Here is a 15,191-nt window from a genome sequence, read left to right as displayed (position 1 = left end):
TTCTCCCTGAAAAAAAAAAGAAACTTCAGGTTTCCATAAAGCTACAAGAGAAAGCTTCCCAAGGTCTCTGCTATCTAGTATATGAATACTCAATCATATAATATTAAATACGTAGCCATTCATATGTTCTAGTATTAACTTTACACTGGACCAATGACACTGTGTAACTTTATCAAATTTAAGAAAAATAAGGCCAAAGGAATCAGACCATAGAAATACCTTGCTGGTACTGTGAGTAAAACATTTTCTTTACCTGGATATATTCTGTAAGGGAATTGAATATTTGTTTGGTGACAGCCAAAGCTTTAGAGAAGTTGCGTTGTCCTGATTCATCAATAACATCCTTTCCTGAATAGTACCAATAGAAGTCACTGATTGATTCCTAAGAAAAAATCAACAATGATATGTTGTCTAATTTTGGATTCTGTATGCAGTCTGCTTGCATTTGTATCACCAAAAGTTGAATCAGCAGCACATGAAATTTAGCATTTTGTATCAATCTATTTCTTAAGGAAATAACTTTTTTGTGGTTTCACCTAACTGCTCCTTGAAGAAGTGAAAAATGAAGCAAATTAACAAACACCTGGTTTCACACAGAATTCTGAAAGCTCATCTATTTTAAAAGGAAAGAAGAGATGAAATAAATTAAATCATAATTCTTCATTTTAGATATCCCTGAAGAGAGGATTTTCACATTTGATTCCAGTAAAATGTGATTTTATAAAAATGAAGAAAAGGCAAATATGCTGTATTCCATTTTTCTCTGGTTTTGCCTCACCTGAAGACGCAAGAGATAGTCAACTGTACTAATGATAATATTCACTGTTGTGGTGTTGCCCATCTGAGTACGTAGGTAATTTTGAAAATCTGAAATAAGAAGTGGTTTGTGATTGGTTAGCACATATAAGAATTAACAAATACAAGGTTGTTTTTATGTTCTCATGGAGACATGCAGAATGCATTCATTTTAAGTAGCTTGCTGGGTACAGACGTTTATGTGGTGGAAATTGAGCTATAGTAGATCATAAAGTAAATGTAACTGAAGAATTGTTACCCACATGACTTTCAAAAAACTTTACTATTAATAATTGGCATAAAACCTCAAATTATGTTAAGACTTAAAAATTCAAACTGAACTCCACAATTTGAGTTCTTGCCTTATCAGTTTCCGCTCAGAACACTAAATGAGTTCGAAGGAATAAGCCATTAGAATCTATTTAATTCTGTTCAACTCTGTTTAAGAACAGAGACTCATCATACATTTTCCCCCAAATTAATTCAGTTCACTTACCATTGTTATGCCCTTCACAGAGGAGTTGTAAAAATCTAAATAGATCTCGGGTAAATTCATGGTGCTGCAACACTTTTTCACCTTTATAATATATAAATACAATGATTATGTGACAACTGTTATGATTAAATATGCAGAACACAATCTTACAGCAACCTTTACAACTGGAATTCTAGTAAAAGACAGTCTCATAAAAGCGTAAAGCAATTAGAAAGAAACAAACTGCTAATAATGAAAAGAAAAACTGAGACAGAAAAAGCAAAGCCAAAATATTTAGCACTCCAATGCATCCATGGTTAAAAAAATTAAAAAATAATTTTTAAAAGCACAACAGTATATATATCTAATAAATAAATTGTTAGTCATAACTAAAATCATGCCTTAAATATGAATGACATTTATTAAATAAGCATCAAACTGTTTATCCAAGCTGAGCACACAACCTGCTGCAGACCATAAAGCTAAACCTAAATATATCTGGAAGATGCAATGAAATACTTCTCTCTGTATTTGCAACACAGTTTTGCAACAATAGTATCAAAAACTGTAAACCCAAACATACCACGCTCACGAACGATGACTGTGGATCAAAGAAAAATAACAAGAATACAAGATAAGAATATTGGAAGTTACAATGTTTTTCTTAAAAATTATTGCTAAAGGTGTTGAAATATAAATCATACTCAGAACTCAAAGCCTAGAATTACTTATAGTAAGTTTATCAACAGAAAACTCAAGCCACAGTAAATAACAGTTCTAGTTAAAGAAGGAAGCACAAATAATGTTTGAAGCACTAGTGAAATCAATTTCATGCTACTTACGAGTTCCTTCTTCAGTAACCATCCCCAGGCCTTCTGCTTTATTTTGTCTCTCAAATGCATTCAAGTCGAGAACACTTTCATTGAAAAATAAGAACAAAAACAACCACTGTAGTACACAGTAGAAAATTATTTTCATCTAGGAAACCTCTGGAGATCTTCAACAACTAGCTTTGACCCACTGTGACATGCATTGCCTCTTATTTTATTTAATATGAACATTAAATAAAAGAGCTTGTGATGAAAATAAGGGTCCACTGTTGATTTCTGGAAAGAAATGAGTCTCAAGTCAGGTCTCATGACTTACCTAACCTCACTTCCAGTCGTTCATGGTTTCATATAGAAATGAAAAGTGGAAAAGGAACCTGAAATATTACTCTCTATATTGATTTAAACCTGCCGACCAAAAGGACATTTCTTCATCACACTCTTTTCCACTAAGTTATCAATACTATTTCTATTATATTGTTACTGCATATATTATGCATTATTATGTTATTATATGGAATCTCTGATTCTGAGTCAGAATACTTTCATTCAGATAGTTCAAATACAATTCTATGATTATCTATTTTCTCTTTCAGTTAAAAGCAATGCAGTCACATATTCATCTATCTAGCAGCATCATTAAAACTAAAAGTATTTTTAAAGCATCATTTTCATTCTCCTGCCAGTGTTCAAGTCATTTGATCAAAACCATTTTTCATTAAATCCTGAACAGTACACATACACTATTGGTAATATGATCGCTGTAGGTCCTGTTTGAGCAAATCCTTGCTGGATTGTTCTATATAAATGTAAAAATTAGAAGTCAGATGTTATTTAATTAGGTTGCAACTACTCGGCAGTAATTTCTGTAGTATAGGTCACCATTCCTTTCACATTCCTTCCACACAGCTCCTTCGATTTTAATTTTCAGTCTACTCCTTCAGAACTCTTCTGTTGCTTTAAAAGACTAAAAAAAAGGAGGTTCTCTACTGTAAGTGTAATCAGAAACATCAACAGTTTCCCAGCTTCTTTGTATGAGTCCTTCACCTTAACTAACTTGAACTTCTGGTTTATCAGGGGAATGGGCTCAGTAGTCTCACTGGTGATGTGCCATTTCTAACAAACCTGACATATATTTGGAGAGGATTCAAATGAAGAAACAGAGAATATGCAACTCATCAGAGATGTGGAGAAACTGAAAGCTTGATAAAGTTCCACTGGCCTGTCTCTCCTTCAGTGATGGCTTTTCTCTACCCTTAGAACCACCCAGGTGGAAAATCTGATGGATCTTGGGCCAGTAAAGGAGCCTTTACAGTTTACTTTTCTGCCTCAACAAACTAAGCCTTCAAAGGCATACACAGTCTTTGCTTTATTTTCCCCTTTGGAAGAATACACTAAAAGATTAACATGCCATTCCTCAATTCACAAAAATTTTCAACAAGAATGCTACAGTCTGTGACTCCTGTAATTTAAATCTAACAAATCCACCTGCACTGAGCGATAAGCCACCAACTTGAATAAAACTGAAACTGTAATAATATGATTTATGCTTTTACCTGCAGGACTGCATCAAGCCAGAGAGACTTTGGAAAAATCCAGCATCCTTTTTCTCCTTCAGGTAGTCTAGCATTTTCTAGAACATGTGCAATTGGGGACGGAAAAAAAAAAAAATCTGTATTAGAATTATATGAACTAACAACTTTTTGAATTACCATTTGAAAAGCAAGCAATAGTATCATTGTTACTGTACCAAAAATACCCTGATATTTCTTCACTGTTTAGCTTAAAATTAAAGGCACTATAACACTAAAATTCTCAAAATTACTTCCTTCTTTCTGCGAGCAAGATTCACAGTCATTAGGAAAGCATTACCTGTTGAACTATGGTGTTCCCACCATTTAGAATAGCAATACCAAGTTTCAGTGTTTCAATAACCATGGGTCCTGTATGACCTGTCAAACAAGGGTGCAGTCATTAGAACTTGCCATTACGGACTATTCAACCAGAAAAGCAATCTGGAAATTTTACCTAATATTGTTGTAATGGATATTTATTTTGCCTCATTGCCATATACAAGTTATATGTGATACACACATCATAGGTATAATGACATAATACATTCTATATATGTATAGCATTATACCTATGATATGTAGATCATGTATACTTTTAATGCTGCACAGAATATTACCTTTGCTTGCGCTAATCATCTGAAGGACCATCTCAGCAGCTCCACGATCATGTAAGCGAGCTTGCTGATAGAGAGTTCTCTGTTTTTCCATTTCTTTCTCCTGGGTTTGGGAATAAAAATGAGAACACAATACAGAGTGGAACTGGTTCAGAAAAAAACAGAATGGTGAGAAATCTGAAGTTGTTGAAGGCCATCTGCCTCCATAATCCATACAGATTGTTTGAACTAGATAATCTTAAGGTCCTTTCCAACCCTAACTATTCTATGATTCTATGATTTATTCTAGAAGAAATAGTTAAAACACTTGCACATTAGGCAATGAGAAAGAAATGCTATTTAAACTTTTACCTCAAATGTCTTTTCCTTTTCTTCTTCTTCCTCCTCTTCTGCTTCCTGACAGCTCTTTTTATGTTAGAAAGAGAAAGCACAAGATTTTTCTTATTATAAAATATGTCTATTTTTACTATAGTATTTCTACAAATATGACCAAAGAATTCTTTTTTTCAAGCAACAATTAAAGGCGCTATGAAGATTTTAAATCCCTGTAATTATAAATATTTGTTCTCATCCACATGAGAAAGCGATATTCCCTAATATGTGAATACTTCACTGTATTCATTCAACTACACATACACCCTGTAACTGCAGGCTATGTGTTCTTATTTCATGTCTCTATTTATACCCATAATATTTTTCTTCACAGTCAAAGTCTCTTCACATGTGTCAGCTGTGATCAGTATGTTGCAAAACCTGTCAACTGATTTCTGACAGACTTGGAATTTTAACTCCAAAACAATTACCCAAAGAATAAAAATAACTAAAATGTTACAATTGCTCATGAGTTAATCCCATACAAAACAAAGGGCCAAGTGATATCAACGGGATTGCACCTACTGGTATTTCATACTATTAATGTAAGGAAATTTCTCATTTTATATTTATATAACTGAACAGCATTCACTTCACTAAAAATATAGAAATTATAAGTAGAATTTACACTTAAAACAGAGGGAAGCATCTAAAATTAATAGGAAGGACCTGAGAGGAGTGAGGGATGGAGCTTGAAATACTGTATTTACCTTTGCCATCATAGCGGAATAGGCAATATATAAAGGATCATCTTCTAATTTGCTATAAAGAGTAAAGAGTAAGCAAAATTATTTTATTATATAGTAATAAAAAGAAGTCATACTCCTACTAACATTTAAATACCATTTTATTAAAGGGTATTTTGTTAAAACAGAAACACACATCTACTTAAAACACAATTATACTTGAAAATCATGTTATAAATGCATTTTCTTATCTGAAACCAAGTCTAATTTTTAATTAAACAGTTTAGAGGTATATTTGGACATCATGGACTTTTGGACTTATGTTGGATAAGTAAGGATCACTGGCTGCTGTAGTCACAGAAAAGTGTAATGGAGATATAAGTTAGAATAATTCTAACAGTCAGACGACAAGATTACATTAGTCATACACAAAAAGCATATGAAGTACCCTACTCATACAAAATACATATTCCAATCAACGGTCTAAATTCAAAGCAGAAACTGTTACTGAAAGAGATTCATGCTGATCATCAATGAAAACTTTTCTGATATACTGAATAAAATGTAATGAATACCAGCACCATCACCACACATCTATAAGCACCAGAGACCAGGGGAAGATACTCTGAATAAACCAGTAGTTCATGTAGAATTTACGTTTTTATAAGAAATCATGCTCAGTTATTTCTGTATTGGGTATTTACCAGGCTTTTAAAATTTCAAAACCAGTCAATATTTATCTCAATAAAGAAGTTATATCGAATTTAAATACATGAAAACTTTAATGAAACTCAGAGGCAAAAAATTATTCACTCTACACACTAAGGAACTGAAGTTGTGCTAAATCACTTCTTTAATGTTACTAGAAATTCAGTTACTGGTGCTTTTACTCAGTGTGCTTTTCAAGACAGCTTTTTTTACCTTCTCTCTGTGAGAGCACTGCGACTAAAATAGAGGATAATCTGATGAAGTGGATCAGGCTGCTTTTTCTCAGGCTCTTCCTCTTCCTCTTCATCTTTTTTTGGAAGTGTCTGTCTCAAGATTTATATCAGAACATACAAATTAAGCTTCATGAGTAAGAAAAAAATCAAGTAATTAAGCTTAGAAAGGATTTCAGTAATTTTATTCTCTCCAATTTGTATTAACTTCCAATATTAACCTTACTCAATAGCTTATAGCATAACCTGCAACATTACATGCCTGTTATGTCTCAGGAGGAGTTAAGAATATGTGATTGCTATTCATAATTGATACTAACTTTACAATTTTCTCATTTGCAAGGGACTGAGAATGAGACAGTGAAAATCTTAGGGAAGCCTTATTCAGCAGAAATTATGTGTTTCCACTGGACAGACTTGAAAGAACCAATTATTTAGCATAAGTATTATTGGTAAATGGAACTGTTATAATAATATCATCAGTTACATCCTATTCAGACTACTCTTTGCTACAATACTTACATACATCATGTTTAGGTAACATTGATTTAACAAATGTAATGACTGCTTTTATTGTCAATTTTGAACATTTTTGGCAGTTTGATATATAAAAGAGCCAGGCAGAAGAACAGCATATCACCTTTACCTTACTTGTGTAATCACCCCTTTGCAAGGTTTGTAATTATTGCAGAATTATTGCAATTATTGTAATAATTGTGATTACAGGAGTTCAATTCACTGCCTTAGTAAATCTGAAATAATTGTAATCACTGTTTTGATTAATGGCTTCATTTCTTCCTTTAGAAAAAAAAACAACAAAGACTATGACCACATGACTATGAGAAGAATATATTAGCTTTGATTTTTAAAATATCATACAACCTTCTATACCAATGAGTCCTTATAAATACAACATGACTGGTTTTGCTAATGCCGAAGCATCTCCTGGTATGTCTTCATATGATCCATGAAGCCATATATGCATTTTTATGGTGTTTAGGTACTATAAGCCCTTTGGAAGTATTTTAGACAAACTAACTACAGAGGGGGAAGAGAAAAAAGCAGTAGGCTTTCTGAATCAATATTCAGTAACAAAATGCTGAAATTTACTGATCACTTTTATCAAGTACACATGTAAATAAATTTTTGCTGAATACGGCTGCATATGTTTATTTCTCCTTATGATGTATCAAAAAGGAAAAAGCAAAATTAATTTGGACCAAAGCTGAAAATGTTAAAATTAAATATTATGCATCAACAGAAAATTTAGAAAGGGGAAAAGGATCAACTGTGTCAAGCTTAAAAAAATAGTAAATAAAATATAGGAACATAGGAATTACCATAATGACAAAAATAGTCTGTCTGTTCACCTAATCCATTTCTCTTCCCAAGAATGAGTATCACATAGTTCATCTGAAGGCATAAACCACCTTAATGCAGTGTGCATCACAGGAATGCCTTTTTGACCACAGCAGAAAATTACCTTATGCCATGAAGCATAAGGAATAATATTTTTTAATTTATATGCATACAGTACACAAAAAATAAATATAGTTATAACAGAAACATGAAATATACACTAAAGTGGGCACTGATAAATATGCCCAATTATGTCAGTACTTACAGCCAAATCCTGAACTAGTTTCTCCTCAAATGAATATTCCTCTGTTTCTATCCAATAGTTCTGATAGCCATGGAGGAAGAGGTTAATAGAACGGTGCCTGGGGGGGGTTGTGAAAGTGAGATCAAGAGGGGTAACAGAATATAGTATAACAGCTCAGGTGGTTAATGATTAGTAAGGATACATATTTGTACAATTCTGATCCTCTGATTGGTCAGTGAAACAAAATGCAAAGCATAACTAACATTCAGTGACAAACCAGCATGTACCTTTGAATATTCTTACTATTTTTATATACTTGTGTGTATATGTTACTTTTTGGTTTTAAAGCTTTGGGAGTGGTAACATACATTATATGTGAATCTGCAGGACTAGAACCTTAATGCAAGCATGGGAAAAATACACCCTTGAACAGACTGATTTAAAGATGGATGGGATTTACACCTAGGAGATGTAAATCTCATTTACTAGATTTATGACATTGAGACAACAGAAGTTGGCCACAAACAACAAAATAAGTATTGAGTGCTTTCCAGCATGTTATCTGCAGACAATCATTGCCTTCTTCCACACAGAGAAGACTAACCTCAGCTCCTTTTCTTTCAGTTCCAAATAAAGGCTCTATTAATATGTCCTCAAAGATGATGATTAGAAATACACAAAACCTGCTCTAGAAAATGACCAATTTTAGAAAACTCCTGGGCATATTAATTACTACTACACAGTACCCATCTAACTAACATCCACACAAAATACAGCTCCTAGCAATAAGGCTACATATATTAATGGCCAAACCATTCCATCTTTATGTTACATTTTGGGGACAATTCTGTTTTGAGGCACACTACACTAAGTTACAAATGTTGTTTCACTCAGCCTTTTCATTTACTTTTATCCTGCACCACAAATAAAAGTTATACAAATTGTCTGAACTGACACTGCACATGAAATACTATTTTATAATGGAATAGCTACTGAGCCAACCTTCTGTGCTCTCCTGCATTTTATTTTTACTGGTGGCATTTTATTATCAAATTCCAAAAACTGACCAATCAGAATCCCTTCTGAAAATTGTACAAATTCATGTTTTATGATAACATCAAATCATGGCTGGGAAGGAATAAGTGTGTGCATAAGCAAGAGGCTCTCCACAAGTTACATTACCATTAAATTGAGTATAAGCCTGTCATACTGAGTTTTTTCATGTACTTTTTCCAGCCAAACACGTTGAAAGGTGCTCAGGAAGAAATTGCTAATTTTGTGTCTGAAGAAAAGCATACAGGTTTTCATTGAAGAAAGGCACAAGTTAAATTCAACAAAGTAGTCAGAAAGAATATAATTTGTAAACTGTATGAAAAATTGCCATGTACAACTTTGCTGTATCTATGTGCATATACAGAAGACAGACAGTAAGACAAATTTTTTACAAACTAATTTCCTTAAAACATCAAACATACAGACATGTCAGAGAAAACATTTATCACATAAGACACTTTTTCAAAGCCACATACAACAATTAAACACAGAACATGAGGAACTAGTATTTCCTAACTGGATTGATTTTTTTTCTTGAAAAATAAAAATATTTTTAAATATAATTATTTATTTTGTATCTTCGGGCACTTCTAGAAAAGGAAGTACTGAAAAAAATTACTTTAACTTCTAGCATAAATATTCTATGATTTAACAACCACCTGTACATCAATAAACATTTTAATTTCTGAAGTGTCCTGGAATTACTAAAAAATGGTACATTTAAGAATAAATTTTGAAGAAAATTGAAGTATGAAATCAACATTAAATTATACTGAAAGCCAACTAAATCTCCAGAAATTTTTAAATTTCCAATAGAAAGCTGCAACTAAAATGAGGAAAAAATAAACTCTGGTTCAAAGGGATTTATACAGCTCCTAGAATTAATCACACCCCACTTGAAATAATCTCCCTAGGGTTCAGAGATGTCTTAACACCACAATCAATTTAAATGGTGGAGACAGAGGTACATAATAGTAACAGCCTTATTTTCCTGTCAGAACCCTACAATTAATCTAGAAAAAAATGTGTGTCTATAAACTAGTGAATTTTAAAACTTTGCTTTGCACCTATCAACTGAGTGATATACCTATTAGTTTCTGCTCATTGCTGGGGGCTGGACTAAATGTCCTTTAAAAGTTACAAACCACTCTGATTTTACGATTCTAGGTCGTGCCTGCGATGCCACAATTAATTGGCTAAAACAGTTTCGTGACAGTTTGTTTACAGAATCTAGAGATGAAAATCTACAAGATGAAATAGCTGCACAGATTTGCTTCACACTCATATTAGGAATAAACTCCACCTCCACCATAAAGTTTATGTATCAACATCGATCTTTTTAACACAGAGAGGTTTTTAATGAAAATGACAGATGAATGTTCTACTTCAATGAGTATTACTCCATATTTTATTGAAAATGAAAATACAGATTCATAACCCATTTTGCCCTTTGGAAAGTATTACACCAACCTCAAAGATAATAAATGTGTTTTTTTTCGAAGGGAAAAGAGTAGGACAAACTATTTTTATCATTTTGGTGCTCACATATATTCCTAACATTTTTAAGAATTTATAAATCCAGAATACAGTTGTAAAAAAACGTTCACAAAAAGGTTGTACTGAAATAGGTGCTCTACATATCACTTCCTCTTGTTTTTCCAAACACAATTCTTGAAGATGAAACAGTTGATACTAGCCAGTTTGCTCTTATGTTGTACTTAAACCCTTTTATTACTCTGGTTCTTTGAAGGTTGCCTGAAGGTACTATGACAACTTAGAGAAGTTATAGTCTAGAACAACTACTTTTTTGTAACAGAAGGATGCGGTTTTTTATACTGTAACTGGGGTTTTTTTGTCTTGTGCAAACCTAATACTCTTCCTATATGTTAGTGGCACAATTAGAGATCTTAAGCCAACATTAAGCATGTAGACTGGCATTTAAAAACGCAATGCAACTCTTCTGTTAAATACTTTACAAATAATCTTTGAACAAATATATTAAACATGAAAGGTGAAAAAATGCAGAAGGTGAGAAGCAAACTTAAAGATGTACTTAGGCTGTATCTGAATAAAAAGCAGAGTTGTTGAGAAAGAACAAGTTAAAGGAAATGACCCCAATGCCTCATGGTCTTAACACTCTGTTTAGGGCAGGAGATAGAACCAAGCACAGGATGCACTTTGTCTCAGACCTTGTATTTACATGCAACTGCAGTAAGAAGTAGAGCAAAACACAAGTATAAAATATCTTTCTGCACTGCTCTGCACCACTAGCCACTCTAATGCATGTAACATTCAGTTGTAGTAGCTAAAAGTTGTCTCAGACAACGAAGCATTCATGCCATAGGAGAGGAATAGCCATATGAAGTTTAAAAAAAGAGAAAAGAATACAAACACAGGAAAATAAAGAGTAAAACCAGCAAGCAGAGGCAAAAAGGGGACAGACACTACAACATCTTAACAATTTACACAGATAACTTCAGGAACTATACAGAGTAACAGCTGACAAAAATGAAGCATTTTGGTTTTGAAGCAATGTAATTCCTATGGTCTTTTCCCCCTCTGGTTATTTGTTAGGAGACAAGTATTTTGTTACTGTGAGGAATTAGCTGACAACCAACTCTTTGGTCTCTTAAACAAAATCACAGTCAACAAATTTGCATGTATACACACAAGAAACACAAGTAATATTTTCACTCAGAAATGAAAAGTTACAAAAAAAACCATCAAACCAAAACCACCTTTATGCCATTTACCTTGGCAGGTTGTATAATGGTGCCATTCGGAAACATGCAACAACAGCCCTTTTGCGTTGTTTTGACAGGAGTTTGTGCCAAACAGCTTTCTTTGATCTCAGTGGTTGTTCAACCTACAGAAAAATACATTCTAGCACATACAGTGGGAACTTCAACTTTTATTAAAATTTTCTGTTTAGCTAGTGGTTAATGTTGTTAGCAAATCAGAAAATGTTACAAACACACCCAATCATCTGAAAAAACAGTGTTCATGTGTAAGAAAAAATACTGGAGGCCTTATGTACAGTACCTCTCAGTCTATACATAAAAGCTCAAGATGTCAGAGTATCTCAGGTGGGATTCCTTAGCAAAACTCCAAAATAGTTATTTTGTCTGTTTCTAACTATGCATATTCAATTTTTCATGTGAGTGAATTTCTGTGCCACAGCACTTGTGAATGAGGTGGATTAACTTTATTTTGGAAGAGTACAAATACCTTTTTGTAATTAAACGACATCATTTCAATAGCTAGGCAACCTATTCAAAAGCTGCTACAGTGTCCTCCAGTGCAGATACAGGAGACAGGCTAAACCCAAGACAGAAAGTGCACTTGCAAACATATTTTCCTAAAATTAGAGTTTTCAGCTACTGAATGGTGACAATTTGTGTACTATACCTTTTATGGCTGTTCACAAAGTCAGAGGCAAATATATCCTGAGTTTTCCCTGAAGCTAAATGAGGCACAACAGATTATGTTAAAAACTGCATATATGCATCTGTATGTGTGTGTGTGGCTGCATGCATGTACAAAAATAACTTTTATCTGGATACTTTAATAATGATACTCACTGAGTCAAAATAATCTCTAGAAGATCAAAAAAGAAAAAAAAAAGTTACTTTAAAACCAACACAGTATGGACATTTAACTTTTTACCTGTTCCAGGTGATACAAAGCAGCTGATATCCTCTGCACACGTTCCACATTTCTCTCAGGGTCAGTAGGTTCATCACTCTTCAAAATGTCTTTGTATAAATTTAACTGCCATTTCACAGCTGGATCATCAGACTAAAAATCAACATATTTTGTACATAAGCTGCTGAATGAATATACTGAATTTGACCACCACCACTGTTATTCTCATAGTATAATAAAGAATATAATAAAGAATGCTGCAGATACTCCCACTTCATGTGTTCCCCTTTAGTAAAAATTAATATCTGCTAGCTGCTCAGGAAAATGGCATTAGATTCTCATAAATATATATATATATATATACACACACATACTGTTGGGTAGCTGAACTCAATCCTTAAGAAAGGTTCTGTGTTTTTATTTCATGAGACCAAATAAAGCACCCCAGGACTTCTGTATACCATTCAACTCCATTAAAAATTAAGAAGAACATTCAGTACTGGGACTGAATTAAACTCCTTCCTGAACTTCTGTACTAACAGGTGGAAAACTGTTCAATGGAATCTACAAAAGTAAACTGGAATTTCAGTAGGTGAAGTTATAGCCAAAAGTTTAGTTTTTTTAGCAAGAGAGAAATAGAAAAAACACAGTAGAATTACTTACTGTGTCCAATTTAAATTTATGTAAGTACGGACTTAGAGCAACCAAACAGTCATCTCCCATGACAGATAAGAGTTACTCCTATTATGTTCAAAGACTGTAGGCAATGCTCTAAATTATTTACTATTTACAGAATGCTGAGGACTCCATCTGGATATCACTTTTGACAGTGTATTCAGTATATTAATGGTAGGAACATAAATGATCTTGAAAAAATCTGAAGATGACAAGTCTTTCTTATTTTATCATAGTTACTTTAAAATGCATCTATTCTTAGAAATAGTATTTAAGCATTACTGCAAGTTAAGTTCAAGAAGAGAAGATGAAATACTGTAGTTTTAATTTTATTTTCTTCTCAAATCAAGATGATTCTAAGTAATTATAGCTTTAATCAATATCTCAATTTTTAATGCTTGTTCCACTCTACAAGATTTTCTGAAATTTGAAAATAGCAGCCAAAGATACAAATAAACCAATTATACTTACAGAAAAAAATGGGTGAAAAAGGGCAATTTTTCTAATAAGTTTTCAGGTTCTTTTTAAAAATTACTTTTACATTTCATGATAAAACAATTGTGACTTCTGTGTTTTAAAAGTACACACCAGTATCTTCAAGATAGATTTTTTTTACATTACCTTTTCCTGCAAATGTAAGTTGTTACGTAAATGTTCTTTGACTTCATCATCAGTGTCCCTCTGTAGAAAAGGAGAAATATTTATGAATTCAGATTATGACTCATAAGAGCACATACAACCTAGAGCAGCTATCATTTTCATACTGAACCTCAAACTCTCTTCCAGGTACAGTAAAGGTGAACAGAAGAGCATGGGACAAAGGCCTTTTTTAATTTTGACCACAAAGCAAGGATTAAACTTTGAAGAGAGAATTAAAGCTAATACTATTTCAGTATTTGATCCAAATGAAATTGCACATGTAAAATTGTACATTGTATACAAATGGAAAATGGCATGGAAATGATGGCAGCTGTCTATGCACTTTTTCTTGTGAAAGTGCAATTTGCAGCTGTAATTGTTTACAGCACATTGATAAGCTGATATTCACTGCTTAGATATCTCTGCCTCAAAGTTCAGTTTATACAGTACTGCTTATTTTGTATTAAAAACTTCAAGAAAGTATACACTTACATGACTGTATCTAGTCTTAGCCAAAGAGATGAGTTCTTGATCTCCAGGAGTACACATATTCAAACCAATGGGAAGCATCTTTTTAAGTGCAGCTACAATCAAGGATGTTTGTATGGAGTACAAATCCCCTCTGCGTTTCGATTTCTTTCTCTCTTGATCTTGTCCTCCAGACTACAATTAAAAAAACAGAAAAGTAAATGACTGCAATTCTTAAACTTTTCTAACATGCTCTTCCCCTAATAGTCCAAGGAAACTATGTTCCTGTACAACTAATGAAAAATGCTGCATTAGAGGAAGGGTGTACAGTCTTATGCAGGAAATGTAAAGGAATACTTCTGGTGTGTGCCAATGCAGAAATTGTAATAACTAATATTTTAATAGCAGTAATATCCTTGAGTGTGCATTCAGACATATGAATCTATGTTTTCTGGATGTTGCCTCTAAAATCAGAAACAAGCCTAAAGTTAAAAGCTGAGTCAGGCTCAGGGGACACTATTAGTTCTCCATGTTGCAGAGGAAAATTCAGGATATTTAATTTTTGTTAGAAACTTACATAGTTATCCAGGGTTTGAATGAATGAATATTGTCTGATTTATCTCAACTGAAAAATACCAGCATCTAAAAGACTTAATGCAATAAAATGCCAATCTTATTGCATTTAACAAATTAATGCCTTTGGGAAAAGCCTTGCCCATTGGCTTTGGTTAATATAATCAAGTCTGGGATGAAAAATTAAGTCTTTTGCATCTTTGGAGATCATAAATAATAGGAAAAGGAAAACAAGAGACAGAGAAGTAAACAGC

The 15,191-nt window shown here is 33.1% G+C and overlaps 1 protein-coding gene across 1 annotated transcript in view; it reads right to left on the bottom strand.

Moving 5' to 3' along the window:
- Positions 1-15,191, bottom strand: part of RYR3 (ryanodine receptor 3) — a 215,655-nt gene that overhangs the window by 22,910 nt on the left and 177,554 nt on the right. The window contains exons 71-86 of the mRNA XM_005149274.3: positions 14,389-14,559; positions 13,879-13,938; positions 12,604-12,735; positions 11,691-11,803; positions 7,906-8,002; positions 6,265-6,374; positions 5,368-5,419; positions 4,637-4,690; positions 4,289-4,388; positions 3,970-4,049; positions 3,654-3,730; positions 2,113-2,186; positions 1,854-1,871; positions 1,292-1,372; positions 779-867; positions 254-382 (exon numbers count right to left, since the gene is read on the bottom strand). Of these exons, the coding sequence (XP_005149331.2) occupies positions 254-382; positions 779-867; positions 1,292-1,372; positions 1,854-1,871; positions 2,113-2,186; positions 3,654-3,730; positions 3,970-4,049; positions 4,289-4,388; positions 4,637-4,690; positions 5,368-5,419; positions 6,265-6,374; positions 7,906-8,002; positions 11,691-11,803; positions 12,604-12,735; positions 13,879-13,938; positions 14,389-14,559 (1,437 nt within the window). The remainder of the gene's footprint in view (positions 1-253; positions 383-778; positions 868-1,291; positions 1,373-1,853; positions 1,872-2,112; positions 2,187-3,653; positions 3,731-3,969; positions 4,050-4,288; positions 4,389-4,636; positions 4,691-5,367; positions 5,420-6,264; positions 6,375-7,905; positions 8,003-11,690; positions 11,804-12,603; positions 12,736-13,878; positions 13,939-14,388; positions 14,560-15,191) is intronic.

The sequence above is a fragment of the Melopsittacus undulatus genome, chromosome 4 (genome assembly GCF_012275295.1).
Source record: "Melopsittacus undulatus isolate bMelUnd1 chromosome 4, bMelUnd1.mat.Z, whole genome shotgun sequence".
Classification (NCBI taxonomy): domain Eukaryota; kingdom Metazoa; phylum Chordata; class Aves; order Psittaciformes; family Psittaculidae; genus Melopsittacus; species Melopsittacus undulatus.
Note: the sequence above shows the minus strand (reverse complement) of the source record. Positions and strands in the feature narration are given on the sequence as shown.